General features: G+C 40.3%; 1 protein-coding gene across 1 annotated transcript in view; it reads left to right on the top strand.

Moving 5' to 3' along the window:
- The first annotated feature begins 2,120 nt into the window (after positions 1 to 2,120).
- The window catches only part of LOC121867264, a 38,257-nt gene continuing 16,187 nt past the window's right edge, over positions 2,121 to 24,190 (top strand). Inside the window, exons 1-5 of the mRNA XM_042367130.1 lie at positions 2,121 to 2,252; positions 10,733 to 10,952; positions 14,399 to 14,527; positions 15,257 to 15,364; positions 20,291 to 20,485. Of these exons, the coding sequence (XP_042223064.1) occupies positions 10,755 to 10,952; positions 14,399 to 14,527; positions 15,257 to 15,364; positions 20,291 to 20,485 (630 nt within the window). The 5' untranslated portion in view covers positions 2,121 to 2,252; positions 10,733 to 10,754. The remainder of the gene's footprint in view (positions 2,253 to 10,732; positions 10,953 to 14,398; positions 14,528 to 15,256; positions 15,365 to 20,290; positions 20,486 to 24,190) is intronic.

The following is a 24,190-nucleotide window of genomic DNA, read 5'->3' as shown; positions in this document are numbered from 1 at the left end:
CTTCCCCACGTCTCCCTCTCCTTGTCCCCTTTACCCTCCACCCCCTCTCCTTCCCCTTCCTCCTCCTTCCCCACTTCTCCCCCCTCTTCCCTCCCTGTAGCAGCGACAACCAAGGATTTGCATACCCTCTTAGTGGTCCGGCAGCAGGAATCGAAAGGCGACTTTTGGATAAGAAGGTGGAAAACTTACATCCACTTCGCCACCGCCACAATGGACCACCTCGTTTGTCCTTCATCATCACTACACACACACACCCTATCACTCGTTGACGTTATGTTGCCCATAAACGACTATACCTGTATAGTCTTAAGCATGGGCCTATATTAATTACACTTGTCCAGTCTGTCTTCAAACCTTTTCACTGTCATTATTTTATCCTTGAGTCATTCACCCCAATCTCGCTCTCTGATCAGTTGTTAATTTCCCTTTTGTTATTATTATTATTATTATTATTATTATTATTATTATTATTATTAGTAGTAGTAGTAGTAGTAGTAGTAGTAGTAGTAGTAGTAGTAGTAGTAGTAGTAGCAGCTGTTTGTCTCCCTGCTCCCGAAGCTTACAGTAGATGCTGGATGGATGGTGACAGCTGGTCGTCTACCACAAACTGGTTCATAGAAGAAGTACCCACATAACACACACACACACACACGCCACACACACACACACACGAGTAACCAAGTTGTTAATTACTATGCAGAGCTTTACGCGTTCATAAGTGAAAAAAAAATATATCTTTCTTCTCATTCATTATACAGTTATTGTGTTAAACCTTTTGTGTGCCGCTACTCTGTTCTCCACACACCAGAGACAGCTTAAAGGTGTATTCTGTCTCTCTCTTAGGTGTGTATCCAGAACTCCAACTGTCTAACCTGACCTAACCTAACCTAACTTTACCTAACCTAACTACCATGCACAGTGCGACTGCTACAGGCCGACCTTGCAAATTCGTGTCTCAGATAAACAAACTTATTTAAAAATTATTGCATTCTATATGAACGATGTGGCTTAGAAATATAGAACATATAATATAAAACTATAAAATAAGAAAAATGATGAGCATGGATATGTATGTGTGGTCTTATAAGGTCGTTCAGATATCTAGATCAAAGGCTATGTACGCTTATCTTTGATCTAGATGGTCCGTCACTCGCCACGATCTTCAAGAGTGAGATCAGTGAGGTGCTTCCCCGTCTGGAGTACTGTCACCCCGTCTGGTCCCCCAGATATGCTAGGGACTGTCAATTATCCAGAGAGATTAGAACGCCTACAATTGCCTAACTTTACTACAGACGGGCAAGGGGGGCCCTAATTGAGGTGTATACACACATCTCAGTCGAGCAGCCTTCTGGAGCTGGCGGACGCTCGCCCCACAAGGGGTCACAGCTCAAGGTTGAAGAAGCCACAAGTCCAGAAAACTGTGAGGGCAAATTTTTCGGAGTGAGTATTGTGAACTCTTGGAACAACCTGCCAAAGAGTGTTGTGACGACAACGAGTGTGAGCTCTTCAAGGCCAGACTTGACCAACACTGGAGCAAGTTCCGATACATTCAGGAGCCAGTGCATGCCCAGTATTAACCAATACTGTATCAGAGACGTGACTGACCGCCCAAGCGGCTCACGAGCCGATCAGTGGCGAAGAGGATAAAAGTAAAAGTGTAGGGATGCAAAGGATATATGCATTATTTGTCAACAGTGTGAAATAAAGAACAGACAGAAGTGATATAAAGCTGATCTGTTCTGAGTGTTTACTGAAATGAGTCCTTTTGTTACTTTCATTCCTAAAAAAAATCTCGTAGCCTGAAAGCAGAACATTAAAGGAATTAAACACGAAGTATACATTTTCCCAGTGAATAAGTAAAAATAAAGGAAATTACCACTCAAAGAAAAGGTAAAATTATCCTACTCTTACTTGCCTCTCACTTTTGTGTCCCGGATTTGAATAAATATCCTTTATTCTTTTCTCACTAATACTTGAGGTAATTAAAAGTGAAACAAACAACAAAATACCCAATAGATTGACAAAGTAATGGGAATGATAAATTTAATAAACCAAAAATAATGGAAGTTTAATAAATTTCCATCAAGAACTGATTGAAATCTTACAACAGAAAATGGACGAAGTAGCAGCACAGAAGCGACCTCGTGAAGTGTATCTAAACAACCAATAGTAATTATCTTGACTAACGTTGACTACAGAATTACCTTCAGACATTTTAATAAATTCTTGCTGACAACATTTCCAGTTAACAGGTATGGTGTGGGTGTTTAATAGTTAGTTGGTTTAGGGGTTGACTAATGCAGCTGTACCCAAAGTTAAGCACTACCAAAAGATTTATCTGGATTTACCCCTTGGATAAAGTAGGTATATATTTCTATTGCCATATATGTAATTTATTATGGAAAATAGCTTTATATTATGTATTTCATTTCGAATTTGAACGTAATTTCCGTGAAAAACGAGTAGTTATTGAGTTATGACCCCCACCTACCCTCCCAAATTACCTGCAATATTGGGTACATAAAGTGGACAGGGCTTTGAAGTAGAGGGAAATTGTTGGGTAAAAACACGTAAAAAACTAATGAAACCAAGGTAATTATAGAGGACTAACCAGCAGTGAGCGAAATTGATTGACAAAAATTATGAAAACACCTGATTTCCACTGTTATAGTTTAGTGGACACTGTTAGTAGGTAGTTTGTGGAAATATGTTAAAAAAAAATTATTTTTAAAATAAACGTTGCTTAACTTGTGGGTATGAAGAACAGACCTAACCAAACAAACCTACTTAACCTTACCTAACTTCCTTGCACGGACCCACCCGGTATATTAAACAGAAAAAACTTACTATAATATGGTGAAATTTTAGGCGTTTTCTGGACGTGAGATGATACAGCCGCATCGGCGCTATGCACCCCGGGCACCGGAGTGATTTACTGTGTTGGCGGGTCCCACAATAAATGATTATAATATCAGAACTCACTGATGAAAATAATGTAAGAAAATATACAGTCTCTATGATAGGAACAATGCTGTAATCTTTAAACAATTGAAGCGTCGCGTTGTCTTTATTCCTAAATTCAGAAATTACGTCTATGTAAGATCGGCGACAACCTTCACACGACATGCTGAAAAAAACTGCCTCGGGCGCGGGAAAATCCCCTCGGCAGAGTGCGGCCTCCTTATCGCCTGCAAGATAAACTAGTGTGTGCCTAGGTGCCTAATTATCTATGAAATGAACAATTCTCACAATAAATGATTATCATATCAGAACTCACTGATGAAAATATTGTAAGAAAATGAACAGTAATAGGTCAATTTACAATAGTAGCCAGGTTTTGATTTTCCATAAAAAATAGGCAGTGGATATTTTCCTGTGACCGGCTAAGTTCCTACGAATGCTTTTTACTGTGAGTGCACTCTGATTGGCTAATCATCCATTACCGGCGAACAACACGAGAAGTATATTTGATTGTGACTGATAGCATTTGGCATTTTGCAGTGAGTCGATCGTTGTGTAGCTGTAAACATACCTAACCATATTTCTGTTGTTCACGGAAACTAATCATTATAAAAGAGGCGCCATTCACTAGAACCAAATAGAACCTAACCTAACCAACCAAAGAAACCTACTTAACCTTACCTAACTTCCTAGCCGGGGGGCAGACCCCCCCGTCATATTAAACAGAAAGTACTTAGCCAATCAGAGTGCATTTACGGCAAAATAGCGTTAGTAGGAACTTAGCCACTCACAACAAAATATCCACTTTGTAAAAAATATGTTTTTCCTATGGTTCTTGTTGTGATTCAAATGAATATGACCTTAGTTTCTGGTGCTAACCTAAACTAACCCAGCTGGGAATCTGACTGCTAACCTAACCTAACCGGTAGGACCTGACCTTACCTCATAGTCCTCAATATGATAAAAACTTGTTACCATGGTAAAGAGGTGTAGGACGATAAAGTGATGCCACATGAATGATGAAGTGGTGCAGTATGATGTTCAGACAACGTAAACCCACAATTATGAGATCTGTTTCCCTTGGGGGAGTGTCTGTCTCTTACGGCAATACCAAGTGCAATACTGACAGTCTGAATCACACCTTGGACACTTGACCGAAGAAGGGAGAACACCCTGAGCCCCGAAGAAGTCAACAGCTGCGGCTTCGTTTGTAAATACTCGGTGAATTACACGCCAATCCGCCATGGAGCAAACTTCACAGAGACTCCATCATACAGCTATTGTACTGTATGCAATTCAACTTCCAGAGCTTGTGTATGCTCACAAGTATCACGAGACATCTAAACTTCCGTTGATTGGCTGAGTAATAAGTAAACAATGTATTTCCCTGCAAACTTGCATTATGTGAGGTAGAAAAGTCAAAATAACTCAAAAACTATAAATTTTCAATGAAAATGCTTTAGAGTAAAGTACTATATTAAATTTTTGTTTGCTCCATCTCCCAATACTGTATGTATAAGAATCTATATAGAATTCTGTGCATGGCAACATTGAAATTTTAACCATAATAGCTTTTGTATCTATATTTTAGGTAATTCTGACTTATTAAGGTACAAGAACGCAGACACTACGCTGAATATCATAACTAGTAAAATGACCCATTTGATCGATAAATATATACCCAAGACCAAACCCAGTGCTTCTAGGAATACGAGGGGATCCCTACACATGAACCATGCGGCGGTCGACAAAATTAAGAAGAAAACCCAGAAATTCAAGACGTGTGTTGGGTCAAACGATGAGCAAGACAGGAGGATGTATGCAAGAGCCAGAAACCAAGCAAAGATAGAGTGTAGGAGGGCTGAAAAGGAGTTCCAAAGGCTGGTTGCACGCGAGGTCAAGTCAAACCCAAAGGCGTTTTACCGCTATGCAAAGTCGAAATTGAAAACGCGAGTAGGAGTATCAGACCTGAGGCTTGAAGATGGTAGTTACACAGATTCTGACCAGGATAAAGCTGAGGCATTGAACAGCTTCTTTTCCTCAGTGTTCACAAGAGAGGATGCAACTAACCTTCCTGCGTTTGAGGACAGACGGTTCGACACAGCACTGACCCACATTGTGTTCACAGAAGAGGGTATTAGAAATAAACTGTCCAGGCTAAAGGTCCATAAGAGTCCTGGACCTGACATGGTGCATCCTAGAGTGCTAAGGGAGCTGTGCAACGAGCTTGCAGAGCCCCTGAAGATTCTGTTTTGTAAATGCCTGGATGAACAAATGGTCCCCAGTGAATGGAAAGTGGCTTATGTGAGTCCTATCTTCAAGAAGGGCGATAGTCACTCCACGAACAACTATAGACCGGTGAGCCTGACCAGCATAATATGTAAGGTACTTGAGAGTATTATCAGAGATGCAGCGATGGAACATCTACTACGAAACAACCTTGTAAAAGATTGCCAACACGGTTTTATGCCGGGGCGCTCTTGCTTGACACAATTGCTCAAGGTATTGGATATTTGGACCCATATTCTAGAACGGGGTGGTAATATCGACAATATTTACCTAGATTTTGCCAAGGCTTTCGACAGTGTACCCCACGAAAGGCTGAAAATCAAACTGGAAGGGTACGGAATTCGGGGAAATGTCCTAGCGTGGATAGAAGACTTTCTACATGACCGCAAGCAATGTGTGGTGATTAATGGCACGAAATCGTCATCTGTACCTGTAACAAGTGGGGTACCGCAGGGTAGTGTATTGGGCCCGCTGTTGTTTGTTTGTTTCATAAATGATATGCCTGACGTTGTACACTCCTCCATACAAATGTTTGCCGATGATGCCAAGTTATTTCGGGAAATTAAGAACCAAGCGGACTGTGAAGAGCTGCAGAAGGACCTCTGTGGGCTCCAGGAATGGTCGAAGGAATGGCTGCTGAGATTCAATGTCACGAAGTGTAAGAGGATGCACCTGGGGCGTACCAACGGTAAGGAGGCGTACCATATGTCCCAACGGGATGAAGAAAATGTACTAGTTGAGACTGTGTGTGAGAAGGACCTAGGTGTGTATGTTGACAATGAGCTGAAGTTCTCGGGCCATTGTGAGAAGAAGGTAAATCAGGCAAATAAATTATTGGGTCTTATAAGAAGGTCGTTCAGATATCTAGACGGTCCGTCCCTCGTGACGATCTTCAGGAGTGAAGTGCTTCCCCATCTGGAGTACTGTCACCCCATCTGGTCCCCAAGATATGCTAGGGACTGTCAGTTGGTTGAAAATGTTCAAAGGAGGGCCACCAAACTGGTGCCTGCACTTCGGCACCTCAGCTACCCTGAGAGATTGGAGCGCCTGAACTTGCCTAGCTTATACTACAGACTGGCAAGGGGGGACCTAGTTGAGGTTTATAAGCATCTCAGGGGGCACTACTCAGTTGAGTGTCCTTACTTGGAGCTGGCGGACGCTCGCCCCACAAGGGGTCACAGCTCAAGATTGAAGAAGCCTAAAGTCCAGAAAACCGTGAGGGCAAACTTTTTTCGGAGTGAGGGTTGTAAACTCTTGGAACAATCTACCAGAGAGTGTTGTGACGGCACCGAGTGTGAGCTCTTTCAAGAGAAGACTTGACCAACACTGGAGCGGGTTCAGGTACATTCAGGAGCCGGTGCATGCCCAGTATTTGCCAACAGTGCGTGACAGAGACGTGACCGATCGCCCGGGCGGCTAGCGAGCCGACCTTTTGGTGAAGAATATAAAGGAAAAGAGACGTGACCGATCGCCCAAGCGGCTAACAAGCCGATCAGTGGCGAAGAGGATAAAAGTAAAAGTATTACTTGGGGAAATTTTTTGACTAATAGTTTAGATATCAGACGCTTGGGAAGGATTCATTTTATGTCATAATAGGAATTGTAGGAATCGAATAACCAAAAAGGTTTTTCTTGTGGTTTCTGCATGTGTTCTGGGTATCAAGTTCTATCTACAGGAGCGAACACAAACACCTGTAGAGTTTTCGTAGGTTCTATTTCCTGGATAAACAAAGATACACAAGCGAGGTGGCGCTCCTTACTCTGTCTGGGGGGTCAACTAGCTTTTTGGGCGACATGTGGTAAGTGATACATTAGCAGCTTCCATATGTCGCCAGGCACATTAATTAAGCGTGTGGGACATGGTAAATACATTGCCACACGCTGCTAGCTAGGCTGAATAAATAGTGTATATAAATGGAGCACATACATAATATACATACAGTTTCCATGGTGAGTTAAAAGAATATGACCTTTATTTTCATTGCTATTTTGCACAAAGTGGGCTGGGCTTTCAATAAAGGGAAATGTGGGGTTAAAACACTTTAAAAACACCGAACAAACCTTTGAAAACCTGACCTAATCTCTCCTAACATGCAAAAAGTCCTAATATAGTACTTTTACAATACTGTACTAAAAAAAATTAACTTATTTAACCGATGGCAGAGGAAAAATTGAATCAAATTTTGCTTTTGCGTGTTTTCAGTGTTTAGGGCATGAGGAAGGTTTTATTTTTTGTCGGGACATATCTCTTCTCTTATAACTAAAGTCTATGGGATAATGTGATACAGCTTATAAAAAATTAATTTACAAAAGTCTTTTTAGGATTGGACCACTTTCATAAATCAGGGAATACTTTTATGTCACTCTCTGGTAATGTGGGGACTGCATCCTCTCACCATTCCAGAATTCAGTTTGTTTTTGGCCCTAAGCTTGCTGGGTACAGTAATTGATTTATTATCTGTATTGTATTTTTGCATGTCCAGGGGTAGAAATTCACATTCGCCTGGTCGCCCAAGGCGACCAAAATAGCATAAGGGCGACAAGATTTTACTACAGTATTTTGCTGGTCTGGGATCACCCGATGGGCGAGTGGGCCGATGACAGTGGTAAGACACACTCAATGTGTATAAGAGCTTCCTATAGAGAATACACTATTAATGCTAGTTATCTTAATTGTATCACCAGTATTGCAAGCGGAAGGGATACCCATTTTCTGTATATAACACTTTATATGAAAATTAAAATAAAATATATACACTCAATGATATAATGTAGTGTGATAAAACTGGGCAAATGAGTTGGTGCAATGCCACCTAGAACACCAGGCCGGTTCAGGGATTGTATGACGTCACACACACATACCACCGCTATTCATGTCGGTGTATGGAAACCGTGCATTGTAATGAATAAACGCAGTCTGATTATGTAGATATACAATTATTATTGACGAATTCATTTCTATACATAATACTACAATATATAAAAGCAATGACAGCAAAATTTAATACCTGAATGTATAATAGGCAAGAATAAAAACAACTGACAAGTGATGAAAACTGCCTTTCTATCAACAATCACACCATTTATTATCAAAAAACAATTTCAAGTACTGTACATATTCAGATTATCACCGATACAAACAAGGTATCGAAAAATAATAACGCGTACAAAATTATACAACCAATTCACACACACATTCAAAATCAAATAGTAATTGACTATTGTATTTTAGAATTTTTTTATTTTATTTTTTTATTTTTTTATTGGGCACTCCCCTACAGCCTTGTGCAAGGTGAAGCGCAGAAGCGTTTACAGTGCCCAACAGGGAAGCATGCTAAGTTCATGCTTGCCTTTATGTCTCATGAGTTAAGGGCGTAGAAGCCTGAAGAGTCAAGGGTTTATGTCATTAAGTTATTGGAAGCTCCAACAACTTGTCCCTGAATACGAATTCGCAACTTTCGATTTACAACAAGTACCTACTTTACTGCTAGGTGAACAGGGACTAATGGGGGCTAGGAAGTATGTCCAAACAACTTCCACCGGCCCGGGAATCGAACCCGTGACATCTCGCTTGCGAAGGCAAGAGCGGTACCACTCTACCACCATCACCCCTGTTTTTTTTTAGAACAAAGTGAATTGTAAAGATATAGTATGAGAATTTGGTCATGGTTAAAAGCTTTTGCACATTCTTATTTTTTACTCAAACCTTATCATTATTTATTTTGCATAAATTATATATTATTATTATCCAATTGGGAAGCACTGGTGGAACTACACCAAGTTTCAATCGAAGTTGATGCTGCATCTATCAAGAAATGTGTCTGCTCTACGATGAATTCATGCTATGGCGAAACTTGGAAGCAGAAGCTAGTTGGCATTGGTACAGATGGGGCCAGCATTATGACTGGGTGCAGAAATGGTTTAGTAGCTCGATTGAGAAGAGATCTAGAGAAACCGGAGTTGGAAGGCATCCATTGCACTGCACATAAAATTGAACTCACTTACAAGGATGTAGTAAAGGATGTTCCACTAGCCAAAAAGGTTGACTTACTGCTGCGAGGCATATACCTGTTCTATGAAAAGAGTTCTCTCAACAGGAGCATGTTGAAGGGTGCTCATGACATATGTCAGGTACCATTTCTGGTTCCAACACGTGTGGGTGGTATAAGGTGGCTCCCGCATATGCTGCAGGCATTGGAGCATCTACTGAAGAGTTACAAGGCGTACCACAAGGATTCATCCAGAAAACCTAAGAACTACCTGCTCCTTCTAATCAGTGCTGACATAGTCCAGTACCTTCACCTCCTGCTGGTTGTGGGGTGTGGTGCCTTAGGGGCCTCTCAGAGCTGGTCCAGCATGGGCAACCAATATTTCTTCTACCGTGAATGAAATTCAGACTGCAGTTGTTGTACAGCTTAACAAATATTTGACTTGGCCAGGACCCAGCCTGAGAAGGATTGTGGAAGGTGACACGACCATGTTCCAGGGAGAGAAGCTGAGTGGTAGAAGCAACACTTTTAAGACTGCAAGGCGTGATTTGCTGACATCACTGATTTCATGTCTAAACAAAAGATTTATTGACATGGCCAGCACGATTCTCCAGAGCGCATGGATTCTGAATATCAAATTGTGGCCTGCAGAGTGCAGTGGAAATGAAGATTTCGGGGATAGCGCTGTGCAAGTGTTGGCCCAGGCTCTTGAGACAACACTGATGGAGGCAGAGGTGAATCCTACTTTGGTAGAGGATGAATGGACTGTGCTCAAAAGTTACATTTACAAGAATAAGACATCACTTGTTTCAAGACTGTCTTGGCAACAAATCAACCAATCATACGGAGAAAGGTGTGCCTCATTTCTCCATCTGGTTGACCTACTGCTTTCCATTCCGGCTAGTTCGGCTGATGCTGAACGTGGTTTTAGCCAGGTCAAACTAATTAAGACTGACTGGCGCAGTCGTCTCACTGATGACCACCTGACGGATCTCATGGTGGTTCAGTTGCAAACAGAGAGTGTTGGCAACTTCAATCCGGACAAAGCATTTGCCAGATTCTTAACAACTGGGGCCCGCTGTGTGGATGGCTACACTCACACTGCTGGCTGCTGCACAGTGGAAAATCTGGACGATGACAATGAATTGAACGAGGAGCATGTACAGGAAATGCTTGTTCAAATGCAATGAAAAATCTGTGTTCCATGCAATTAATTAAGTTATTCCAGTGTTGGTTTATGATTTAACATGGTTTCTACTTGTAAATAAATGTCACACAGTAAATAGAACTTTGTATAAACCCGGTAAGTGCCAATGTTTAATGTTTCTTGACAAATTGTTTAAGGGCTAGTAAAAATTTATAAGGACTAGTGAATTTTCAAATCTACTAGTCCTGCTGGCGACTGAAAAAATGGTGAATTTCTACCCCTGCATGTCCATATTTGGTAACTGTGTTCAACAGACTTCAATTTTGCATTTGCATTTTTTGTTTCAGGTCACAAGGCATTAGTATCAGAATGGAATCCCAAACTACCTCCCTTGTTAATTATAACTCACCTGCTGGCTCACCTGGGGTTCATAACCAGCTGCCACAGAGTACATCACTGCAGCCATCACCACACATCAACACAGAACAAATTGAGCTGTCACCAAGAACTGTTGGTATTCTGTCTGAGGTTCCTGAAGAAACATTAAAGACAAAAAATCCATTAGAGGTCAGTATGATAACTTAATTCCATAAAACAGATCTTGTTATAGTGATAATTTATATTCAACCCATCTTAGGACAATGCAATTTGATATAGTCATGAAGTTAGAGGTGGATCCCAGGGGGCCCTAACTTCTGTCTTAGATCTAAAGAAAAATAAATTCAATAGTTATATTATCCTTTCCTTTATTCTGAGTTTCTAAAAGATATCTAATTGTTGACGTTAGTTACAAAAGGCTCCAACTTGATAACTTCCCCATACTGTACAGTCGGCCCTTCACATACGCGGGTTTAGCATACACGGATTCGCAAATAGCGGATTGCCCCGCCGGAGGAATATTCTGTACATTGAAGTAATTGAAGTACATTCAAATCGAGCACGGCACCGCACACCGCCCGCCACCCCACACACACACGCGTCACACCACCCCGCTCTCCCTCACTCAGTCAGTCTCGCTGTAACCACACTTGTGTTGACATCAGCATTGTAGGTCGACCCTGATTTTTTGACCAAAAAATCGTTAATTTATGATATTCCTTGTTTATAAGTCGACCCAAGTTTTTGAGGGTATTGGAACAACAAAACTTTCAGTAAAAACACTACGTCCTATAAACTGAGGCTCGCCGTGCCTGAAACACCGAGTGCCGAAGGCAAATTGTTTACCATTTATTATTACGACACTTTACACTGAAACACTGGTAGTTTCAACAAAAATATTGTATATTTCCATTCAAGTATTTATTCAAGTCTATTAGGAGGGAATATTATTGTAATACAACAGTTTTTAACTGAAAACCAGTATTGTTCACTAATGAACAACAATTTTTATCTCTTGAGCAAAATATATGACATTTATATTCAAATTATTGGCTGTCTTGCAAGGATTCCAGCAATGCAAATTATAATCTCCTAACTTTAGTTTGAGATATTATATAAGATAAAAACTGTAAGCCTAAATAAACCCCTGGCTGAGCAGATGGGGGAGGGAGGGAAGGACGGAGCCAGCCAGCCGGTGGGGGGTGGGGGGGAGGGGGTTGAGGTGATATGTTTGACAGTTTGAGCCGAAGGTCTCTGAGTGTTTATTTAACAGTCCTACTACGCTTCTCCCATTTTAAAATGCCAGTGAAATGACCTGAGAGAATATAATTAACATTGCTGGGATTCTTGTAAGACACTGATTAATTTGAATAGCAACATGCTCTAATTTGCACTAGACATAACAATTTTAGTACCGTAATGAAATTAGTACATGTACACTCCAGCTTTGCACTAAGGTCATTTATTTCTTTTACGTTTCTTTTAGTATGGTGTGTGTATGTAAATGGATGAAAATAAATGAAGAAATTTATGTAAATCTACCCAAAAATACAGTTGAAAACTTTATACTGTATTATAAAATGTACTACACAGTATTGTACGCTAATGTACTACATTTTTATATCTTGAGCAAAATATATGACGTTTATATTCAAATTATTGACTGTCTTACAAGGATTCCAGCAATGCAAATTATAATCTCCTAACTTTAGTCTGAAATATTATATAAAATAAACACCTTAAAGAATAAAGTTATCACCAATCTTTTGTCTGGGAACACAAGGAGGGAGCATGGGAGGGGAACAGGTGGGGGAGGTGAGGTGACAGAGTGTGGTGTTTGTTTATTTATTTGAGATAAGATGTGACAGTTGGCGTTGAAGGCCTACTGTTTATTTATCATTACTTAAGAGTGACTGAGCTCTTCTCATAATTTGCCACCCAAATGACCTGGGTGAATATAACTTACATTGCTGGGATTCTTGTAAGATAGTGATTTATTTGAATACCTGTATAAACAATCTATATTTGCAATAGACATAACAATTTAAGTACCGTAGTCATTTAGTACATGTACGGTACAGGTTTGTTCCACGGTAAAATCTTTGAACAACGAAAGAAAGCTAAAGTCATTGTTTTCATCATGATTTTATCCCACTTTCCACTGTAATACGTACGTCATTTCAGCAAAAATTTTACATTTCCATATTTATTTCTGGGAATATATTCATTCAGGCACAGTTAAGGTAAAATATACTTGTGATGTAATATTTTAATGACAATACCCGGTATTTAGAAATACGGTATCGTAGTTTTCTTTTGTTTCAAATTTAATTAACAAAGATTGATGTTTCAAATGTAATGAACAAAAATTTATGTATTTGTATCTATAAATAAACTTTAAAAAATGAATACTTTATGTTTAACATCGTCCTGTGCATACCATACCATGCATTTGGCTACTTTGGGCTTGCTATGATGACTCAAGAGATCTGCCCTGGCAACTGTACTGACACTCACAGCTGGTGGTGCGTTGGTGCGTCGTTTCCATTGTTTACTGGTAGTTACTGGTAAATATTTTTCAACCTAATGAAACTATTACCAGTTTAGAGGTCGACCCCCAATTTTTTGCCAAATAATTTGATCTTAAAAACTCGAACTACACACAGGTATATACGGTAAATAAGGACATGGGGGGCCAGGGGTTTTTTAGGGGGGAGGGGGCAGCAAAAGTACACGGATGTTTAACATTCACGGGTATCTCTGTTACCTAACCCCCGCGTATGTTAAGGGCCGACTGTACTGTGCTCCGGTCACCCTTTACACAGCATGGTCACTTTGCTCTTGCTCTCATCATTCAGGCAGATAAGTGTTACATGATCCCTGGATCTAGGCACTTGGGTAGATTGTTAGGTTGTGCTAATAACTCAAGTACTGTATTTGGTTAGCTACAAAGTTGATTATGGAGTCATCATTCTACACCAAGTAAAATACAGCTCCTCCCCGACTTATGACGGGGTTAGGGACCCAAATCCAGGTCGTAAGTTGAAGATGCTTAAATAATACATAGAAAATCTAAAATGGGTGTCTCTTTTTCTTCTCAGCACCACAAAACTCTCACTTTTAAGCTTGCCAGCCATTTTAAAGTGAATTACAAACGAAAATTTTCTCTGTGTACTGATGTTGGGACTCGAAAATACGTAATTTGACAAAATTTTGGTACGACTGAGGCAGGTCGTAAGTGTGAGTGGTCATAAGTCGAGTTGGTCGTTAGTCGGGGAGCAGCTGTATACAGTATAAAAAATTCAGTCATTGTATCTCCTGTATTATCAGTCAGTCAGAAGAGAGCAATCCTCATATCAGAGGGTTGGCGACCACAGCCCACCGCTCGAAACGTTCTCAGGCTGTATTACAAGACACTGTAATTGTGTACAAAAATGTGGAATTTGGTTTAAGGCTACAGAGGGGTATTCCATGTTAGGTTAGGTTAGGTTTCCTCCTGTACTGTATTCCCCTGTATTGAATGTTGTAGGATGAGGAAATGATCTATAAGAATTAAATGGTTTAGATGGTCTGTTAATGTTTGTAGATTCTTTTTGAAAATAATGATTATATTCTTAAGGATTTATTTTTTGCAGAGCCTAGTGAACCCTTCTCTCCCATCTGAGCTGGGTGAGGCAGAGTGTGCTGTGTTGCGTGGTGATGCTATTGGAAACACTGCTTATACTCATCGCTGGGTTCTAAATACCCTTCTGACAATTACACAGGTCAGTATGCAAGGAGTCAGAATGGCTGGCACTGCACACGAATGCCAGAAAATGATGATGATGAATATAGCTTTACATAATTTATAGTCTTTTGTATTATATTTAACAACACTCCATTACAGTCACAACAAGAAAGAACATCACTAACAATGAAGATGAATTTAGTTCTTTTTTGTTCTTAGTGTTCTTGAGTTCATTTTATCAGGGCATATTGTCTGCTCGTGCATAACAAGTGTGCTGTAGGCTATTTGTTCAAGATACTCTTTTTAATTAAGAAATAATTTAAACCCTATCAATGCGATTGCCGCACCACATGCAGTAATAATTTTCCTGCCCATACTTTAAATCTTATTGCCAGATATATTCATCCCATTTGGTCAGCTGCCATGTAGGGAGGCAGCCACAGCCCACAAATTATCTCTAGGCCTGCCAGTAACTTCTCAATCATGGCTGAGATAAATGCATGTGCATGCAAGTTTGTGTGTGTCTGCACTTTCATTGTGGGCAAATACTGATATTTATTGTCAAAAACTACTTTTTACATTGTACAGTATAAAACAACTTCAGATGGTCAAATATTTTTACTTTTTTTTTTTAATTTTCAACTTTCCTTTGCACTGGGGGTACAGCTGTCTACAGTACATGGGATTCGCATAGAAAGGGTTGATATAAATTTGAAAAAATACAAGATCATTGTGGATTTATAATGTGCACTGTACCTTATTTTAGGCCTTGCCACGCTACCTCACTACTGATGACAAAACAATTGGGGAAACTACAAGTAATTGTCCAGAAGCTACAAATGAAGATGTGGGAATGGAAAATTTTGAAAAAAAGGTAAGACTTTGATCAGTACTATAGTCCAGGCATGGGCAACCTGCGGCCCAGACCACGTGTTTGTCCGGCCCGTGGAGTGATTGAGAAATTCTACTTTATGTGGCCCGTGGTTCAGGTAGATGCAACCAGTTTATGGTGAGTAAAGGAGTATTTATTAAAAGAATAATCTTCACACACAATTCATTACTGTTTCATCACCTGCAAAAGTGTAACAGTGAAATAAGTATATACTGTATAGTCAACAATATAAACATTATAACTTGTGTGTGTTGCAGACTAAGTTTGGCATGTTTTTTTTTTTTTTTTTTTTTCACACGGACATTAGCCCACCCGGTGTGTTATCCAGGTTGGATGTGAGTAAGGCGCATGGACTGGACGGAATACCCCCTCGTGTTCTGAGGAAGTGTGCTGAAGCCCTGGTCCCTGTGCTTGCTCGCCTCTTTCGCCTGTGCCTCAAAACCCAAACTTTTCCTTCTTCTTGGAAGCATGCCTTGGTTCAGCCCATCCCAAAGAAGGGTGACCATTCTAATCCCTCTAACTATTGCCCCATTGCCCTAACTTCATCCCTCTCGAAGATTTTCGAAACTGTCTTGAACTCCCATTTTCTCCGTCACCTTGAACGCCTTTCTCTTTTGTCGGATCACCAGTATGGCTTTCGCCAGGCGAGATCTACCGATGATCTGCTCTCCGATTGCACCCATCTTTGGTCATCCTCTCTTTGGGATTATGGGGAAACTTTTGTCGTGGCTCTCGACATCTCCAAAGCATTTGACAGGGTATGGAACAAGTCTTTGCTATCTAAACTTCCCTCTTTTGGTTTCTCTCCCCCACTTTGTTTTCTCATCTCTAGCTTCCTTGAGAACCGATCCATGGCAGTTGTTGTCGAGGGATCGATTTCTCGCTCTTTCTCTACCAGTAGTGGCGTCCCACAGGGTTCTGTTCTTTCACCAACTCTCTTCCTTCTTTTTATCAATGATTTACTTCACACTACAACTAATTCTATCCATTCTTACGCTGATGATTCTACTCTTCCTCACATTTTCCCCTTCCTCCTAACTCTCAAACTAGATCTGTTTCTAGAACTGATATCATTACTTCTATCAACGCGGATCTGTGCAGCATCTCTGAATGGGGAAGTACAAACTTGGTTAAGTTCAATGGTAATAAAACTCAATATTTACCCATTACACTTTGTAAATTAGACGATCTCCCACCAATTACATTTCAGGATGCTATCATCCTCCCAAATTCTGAAATAAATATGTTAGGCCTCACCATTTCCTCCAATATGTCCTGGAAATCTCACATCCTTAGTATAACTAAAGCTGCCTCCCAAAAGTTGGGAATGCTGTACAGATGCCGCAGCTACTTCACCCCTGAGCAGTTGCTCCAAGTATATAAGGGATTCATTCGTCCTAACTTGGAGTACTGCTCTCATATCTGGGGTGGCTCTTCTTCTGTCCAACTATTAGATAGGGTGGAATCTAAGGCATTTCGTCTTATTAACTCTCCTCCTTTAATCGACAATCTCTCTTCCCTTTCTCTTCGCTGCAATGTTGCTTCACTCTCTCTCTTTTACAGATACAGTATTACCCCGCTTTACACGGTTTCACTTTCTTTCACTTTCCGCGATTTCTCATTTACGCTGTACCTTGCCAGAACCGGACTTTAACTTTCCACGGTGCATCTACTCATATACGCGGTGAAGTATAATTTTTTTTTTTTTTTTTATTTACCTCATAAAATTCATACAAATTACCCTGCCAGAATATAATTTACATTGCTGGAATTCTTACAATATGATGATCATTTTGAATGTAAACATAATGGATTTTGCATTAGACATACAAATTTTAGATCTAATGTAATAATTTGGTTTACACAAAGCAAATATTTTATCGTTTGTGCAAAATATATGAAGTTTACATTCAAAATATTCCCTGACCTGCAAGGGATCTAGAAATGTCAATTATATTATCCTAACTTTAGTCTGGGTTATTATTTATTACTAAACGCTAAAAATCTAGTGTTTTCACCCAAACATTTCTCAGAGAGGTAGGAGCTAGTGAGCTGGGAAGAGGGGGATTGAGTCCATTATTTGAATGGACATTAACCTGGTGACTGTATATCTCTCTTAAATATTAATGTGTGAGCATACCATCATATATGATGTTATTTTTACTACAACATAAGTATTGTGTCGGAAAAAGTGGAGTTTGGGGTCGGGCCAGTCTCTATTGGAATTAATCCCATATGTTCTGTTGTTCATTTACGCGTACCCTGTGGGTTCAATTGACTGCAAATCGGGTACTACTGTACTTTAACGGGCAATGTTCAGGGGATTTGGCATCCTGTGTACCGCCGGTAAGGCCGTTGGTTCGTAACACACGCCTTGCCCGCGGTGCCCACCATTTCTCTGTGGATGTCGGTCACACGAGAATAACCCGTTATAGTACCTCCTTCTTTCCTCACACAGCCAAACTGTGGAATGCTTTGCCTTCTTCTGTGTTTCCATGCTCTTACAATCTGTCTCAATTTAAAAAGCTGGTTTTCCGGCATCTTGGTGGTGTAGCTTAATACAGTATAACCTTTTTTCTATATTTACAATTTCTTTCCGTTTTTTTTTTTCTCAGGCTCTGTTGTGGGTCGCTTTGACCCAGCCCGGGTAAAGTGAGAAACGCGTAAAGTGAATAACATAACATATGGGATTAATTGAAATGGAGTCCGGGCCGATCCCCAAACTCCACTTTCTGACGACACACAACTATGTTGTAGTAAAAATATAATCTTAACTTTATGATGGTATGCACACACAATTAATAATTAAGAGAAATATCAATAATATTAGGTTTTTTAACACTTACATTAGTAGAAAAAATGGCTGGGCACACGGGGGTGGGCGGTTGGTTCCGAGGCAGAGGGCAGATTATTGGCCCTCACCTGTGTCACTTGTATCAATTGTATCACTATCCATCACAGAGGCTTGCAGGGCCTCTTTGTCAAACTCCCCAAAGTCCATATAAGTCCATATCCTCACCATAATTATCACTATCACTGACTTGGGCCGGCTGTGGTGGGTGGCGGGTGAAGAACTGGTAATGTTTTGATGACTGGGCGACCTTGTGCGCACCATGTTCACGCCGCTTACACAACATGGCGGATGGCGGGAGGTTTGGATCCAAAAATGGCGCGGCTCGCCAGCCGCTCTCCGCGTAAAGGGGTACACGCACCGCGGAATGTGAGCATCCTGGGTTCCGGCAGGGCACCGCGTAAACGTGGAAACGCGGAATGTGGGACCGCGTAAAGTGAGGGTTAACTGTAAATGATGTGTGTGTATGTGATGTCACATTGAGGGAGGGAGGGTTGGAGGCGGAGGGAGGGCTCCTCATTTATCGGGCAGCGTACTTTCCATCCACCCACACACCCATGTTCTTTATTTTTTCTTATTTTATAGATTTATATTATACAGTATTATCTTTATTTCTAAGCCACATTAGAGTATTTTAATGATTTTCTACAACTTTTATTGCATTAATGCTCCAGAAATGGTTGTGAAATGTGGCATAGTGTGTGTCTACTGCGCTGTATGTGATGCCATGGGACACAGCTGGAATGGTGAGTCAGCCATTCCACATACTCACTTTCCACACAAACATCCATGCTTTTCATATGTCTTAGCTTATACTGTAGTTTTGTATTATATTTTATAGTTTTATATTATATTATCTTTATTTCTAACCCACATTAGAGTATTGTAATGATTTTTCCACAACTTTCCTCGCATTACTGTTGACTTTTAGTAGTTGTGGAACATATCCTAATTTTCTCATAAGATTAAGTACTGTACTGTATTCACTGTATGCAGATTCCCATTATGCTGTGTTGTTGCAGAACACAACCATAGCATAAAGCGAGGGTCAGTTGTACTGTGACACAGAAATAAGTGGATTAGCAGAAAAGGCAAAGAGAAAATTTTATATTATAGGCCCACTGATACCGTCCCGAACCATCGAAGCTACCGGACTATCGGGTTCCGGATTAGCGGGGTCCAACCTGTACTGTACTGTAATTTGTTAAATAGAGGTTTTGTTGTATATTTTTAATCATAATCTTCATTTTCTACATCTGCAACTATCACAAATTCTTTTACTGTCTGCAGAAACTTTTTTACTCAACTTGTTGCAACTGTTTGAAAATGTTTTTTCCATATACAGTACCTTTCTTCCCTTTCTCTTTGCTGCAATGTTGCTTCACTCTCTCTCTTTTACAGGTACTTTAACTGGCAATGTTCGGTGGATTTGGCATCCTGTGTATCGCCGGCATGTCCGTGGACTCGTAACACTTGCCTTGCCCGCGGTACCCACTGCTTCTGTGTGTATGTCGGCCATGCTAGAATAACCCTTCCCATTATAGTACATCCTTCTTTCCTCACACAACCAAACTGTAGAATGCTCTGCCTTCTTCTGTGTTTCTATACTCATATAATCTTTTTCTTTTCTACTTTTAATTTCTTTTTACTCCTATTTTTTCGCCCCCCTAGGCCCCGTTGTGGGTCGATGACCTGTGCCTGGGTGGCTATTCCCCGTAAAAAAATCCTACTTCCTTTTCTGACCCCACACTGCACTACTCTTACTTCATACACTCTGTTTTTGATACAGTTCTCTCACATGTAATGATAGTATACACTCTACCTGGTACAGTATACTGAACAAATTGATTCTTCAATGACTTTTATGTGTATCCTTTTTTTACTTTCCTTTTTTATCTTATATATGTTTCAGTATTATAGTAGAAGACATTGACAACTGCATCACTTATATGGTAACCTATCCAAAGTACATTTTTCTAACCTTCAAAAATAAATTTACATTGTACACTGTACTGTATAATGGCTAGGTTAGCTTTTTAAATACTATGTTCCCTTAGCCTGTTGAAGAGGATACAGCAGAGAAGAGCGATAGCATCCTAGAGTTGGCAGAAGATGTAGAGAATGCTGCCTGCCAGTTGTGGGACATGACAGCAGAGCCAGATGTGGTGGATTACCTTTTAGGTTTAAGCGTTGTGGACATTTTACATCTGGCCAAAGATATCATCACACTGTCTCGAGCACCTCGGCTTACCGTGAGTATCATATATGACTTGTCCGTGTTGTAGACTTTGCTTTTTACTTGTTTGTCTAAAATTGTGTCCCAACATTCTAGAAAGGCGTTTACTACTGTACTTAGGAAAGGTGTAAGATTATGATGACACTGGAATTGGGAAAGGTATTGAATGCAGGGTTGATATTTCTTTTGTAGAATATGAGGTTATTTTATAAAGGATTATTGACAAAGTAATACAAGGTTGATATTATTTAAATAGAGGGGCCAGTGTCATGAAGGGAGTTGAATAGTTCGAAGAGAGAATGATGTTACCAAACGTGGTGTTAGTATGGTTGAGGGTGGCGTTATTGTTGGTGGACCTATGGAGCAGTCTACCACCCCAAATTGTGGAATCGAGAAAATACTGGGCTTCAAAATAGCCCTGGACAAAGTGATCAAGAGGAAAGGTCATGGCAGGCTTAGCTCCCGGGGATTAATTGTCAGTAATGGCTAGTGCTACTTGTGAACAGGGCTGTACCCTTCTGAGGGCCGAGTTAGAGAGGGTCAAGGAAGAAACCTTGAAATTTAAGGAAGTGATAGTGAGGATGGAGGAAGAAACGAGACAAGGAAAGCCCGTGTCTGACGAAAACTCAGGCGAATGGAAGGTCGTGAGGAGAGGGACAACCAAACTGGTGGTAAAAAAACACACCAAGGAAACGACAACAACAGCAAAGTTTGCCAACTCTTTCAGTCCTTTGATAGACAAATTGGACATTTGCATAGTCAGGGTCAAGGCTGACAAGGAAGGTACGAAAACCTTAATTGTTGGCGATTCCCAGGTATGGTACCTGGACAGAGCTTTTTGTGGTAAAAATAAAAATAGGATGAGGGTGTATTTGCCAGGAGCTGGGGTGGAGGATATAGTTGATAGGATAGACAATATCTTGTATGGTAATGGGACTAAACCCATTATCTGCCTCAGTGCAGGAGGCAATGATATTGGCCGGTGTAGGAGTGAGGAGCTTCTTGATAAGTTCAAGACAGCAATAGAATGTATTAGGTTGAAGGGAGGGATCCCTATCATATGTGGTGTCCGGCCTAGAAGGAGAGTTAGCAATGAATGGTTGTCAAGGGCAGTTGGTGTCAACGGCCGTCTTGACAGATATTGCAAGTAAATATCAGTCCCATTCATTGACAACTGGGACAACTTTTACAGCAGAAGGGACCTTTATGGTAGGGATGGGGTGGCAACCCTGGCTCGCGCGCTCGAGAGGACAGTTCAAAAGATGTCGAAGTCTTTAAACTGCTAGGAGAACATATGAGCATGGGGATGGAGGAGATTGCATTGTGGGAGCGGGTAAACAAAGTGAAAGGTTACAGGGAAATAGTGCTAGGAATGATGACAGAACTAAACTAGGCAGGGAGTTAAAACCTAAACGGGACAAAGAGAGGACTCAGAACATGACTAACTTAAATGTCTACTTTGCAAAGAATAGAAGTATGAGAAACAAAATAGATGAAATCAGGGCGTTGGCATGTACCGAAAAAATCGATATTATAGCATTCACCGAAACATGGATAAACCTAGATTCACGTGAGTTACTTGTCGAATATCAAATTGCAGGTTTCAAATTATTCCATACCGATAGGTGGATTAGGAAAGGAGGTGGAGTAGCAATCTGTGTCAGTGATAATCTGAAGTGTGAAATAAATAAGGAAATAAAAACTGAACTGAATACAGAAACAATTTGGATAGAATTAATCGATGGTAGGGAAAAATTAATCACAGGAGTAATATATAGACCTCCTAATCTTGATAGAGCTAATGAGCGACTTATTTGGGATGAAATGCGCAGAGCTTCCATACATAGCAAAGTCTGTATAGTAGGCGACTTTAACTTTAGCCAAATAGATTGGATTGACCTTCAGGGTAACTCAGAATCTGAGGATTTTCTTGGAACAATCCAGGACTGTTTCCTAAGCTAACATATAACCGAACCCACCCGAGGTAATTTAGTTCTGTCAAACAGAGAAAACCTCATTAGTAATGTCGAGGTAAGGAACAAACTTGCTATCAGCGATCACAAAGAATGAGATTCTATTTAGAATTTCAGGGCAGCCGCAAGGATAATTCCACATAAGTCCCAGATTTCAGAAGGGCAAACTTTGATAGTTTGAAGAGGCAGTTGATAGAAGGGGTACCACGCTTGGGGGTGAATTACATGACCTCACATGAGGTGACCTCACACAATATACCCACAGAGGGCGACCTCACCTTACCTGGAGACCTGACGGTTGAGGATGACCTGATCACGAGATCTGGGGTTGACAAGTTCCACAACAATTTAAATAATGAGTTACTTAATGCACAAAGGCAGAACATACCATACGAAAACTCAGATCAAACAACAATGACCCCAAATGGATAAATAATTATTTAAAGAATATTATTGTGCTAAGGAAGGCTATAGGTAGGAGAATAAATTGTGGTGAAGTTTACCTCCGAGATTATTATAAGGTATTGGCTGGTAGAGTTAAGACCGAGATAAGAAAAGCAAAGAGGTGTAATGAACTAAAGGTAGCAAGGGAGGCGAAGTGAAATCCCAAGGGATTCTATCAAACTAAAACACGAGAAAAGATTGGACCAATACAGTCAGATACCGGCGAGCTAACTGATAATGATGGAGAAATGAGCAATAATCTGAATAAATATTTTTCAACAGTTTTCACGACCGAAAATTTAAACATGATACCCGAGGCACTGACTCTATACAGAGATAGTGAAGAATAAATTAAGCGAGATAGTAGTGACTAGTAACAATGTTAGTAAGCAAATAGACAAACTAAAGCCTAAGAAGTCACCAGGTCCCGATGAGATATTTGCCAGAGTATTATAGGAATGTAAGGTAGAGCTTAGTATGCCCTTAGCAAAGTTGTTTAACATGTCCTAAAAAATGGGTGTAGTACCAGAATCTTGGAGGATAGCGAATGTAATACCGATTTTCAAGAAGGGAGATAGATCACTACCCTTTAACTACCGTCCAATCAGTCTAACATCAATTGTAGGCAAATTACTGGAAGCAATCATTTCAAACTCTATTCGAAATCACCTGGAGAAGCACAAGTTGATCAATGATTCCCAACATGGCTTCACAAGCGGGCGTTCATGTCTAACTAATCTATTAACATTCTTTTCATCTGTTTTCGAATCAGTTGACGAGGGGCACAATTATGATGTCATATACCTCAACTTTAGCAAAGCCTTCGACCGAGTCCCCACGAAAGACTTATAAGAAAAGTGGAGGCTCATGGCATTAAAGGAGATATTCTAAAATGGATTAGGGCGTGGTTACAGGACAGGAAACAGCGAGTGAGCATTAATGGCACTTAATCCGATTGGAGCAACGTCACTAGTGGAGTTCCCCAAGACTCAGTACTTGGACCATTATTATTTATTATATACATTAACAACATATATATCGGCGTAGTCAGCAACATAAGTAAATTTGCTGATGACACTGTAATAGGGCCTGTAATTAAATATGACAAGGACTCCGCAAAACTACAGGGAGATCTAAATAAATTTTTCGAATAGTCTGAAAAATGGCAGATGAAATTCAATGTGGACGAATGTAAAGTACTCAGTATAGGAGATGTAAACAGGGAAACCAGATATCAGATGAACAACGATGTTATTGAGAAATCCGAATGTGAGTAAGATTCAGGAGTAATGATAAGTAAACAA

The sequence above is a fragment of the Homarus americanus genome, unplaced genomic scaffold (genome assembly GCF_018991925.1).
Source record: "Homarus americanus isolate GMGI-L3 unplaced genomic scaffold, GMGI_Hamer_2.0 scaffold6317, whole genome shotgun sequence".
Classification (NCBI taxonomy): domain Eukaryota; kingdom Metazoa; phylum Arthropoda; class Malacostraca; order Decapoda; family Nephropidae; genus Homarus; species Homarus americanus.
Note: the sequence above shows the minus strand (reverse complement) of the source record. Positions and strands in the feature narration are given on the sequence as shown.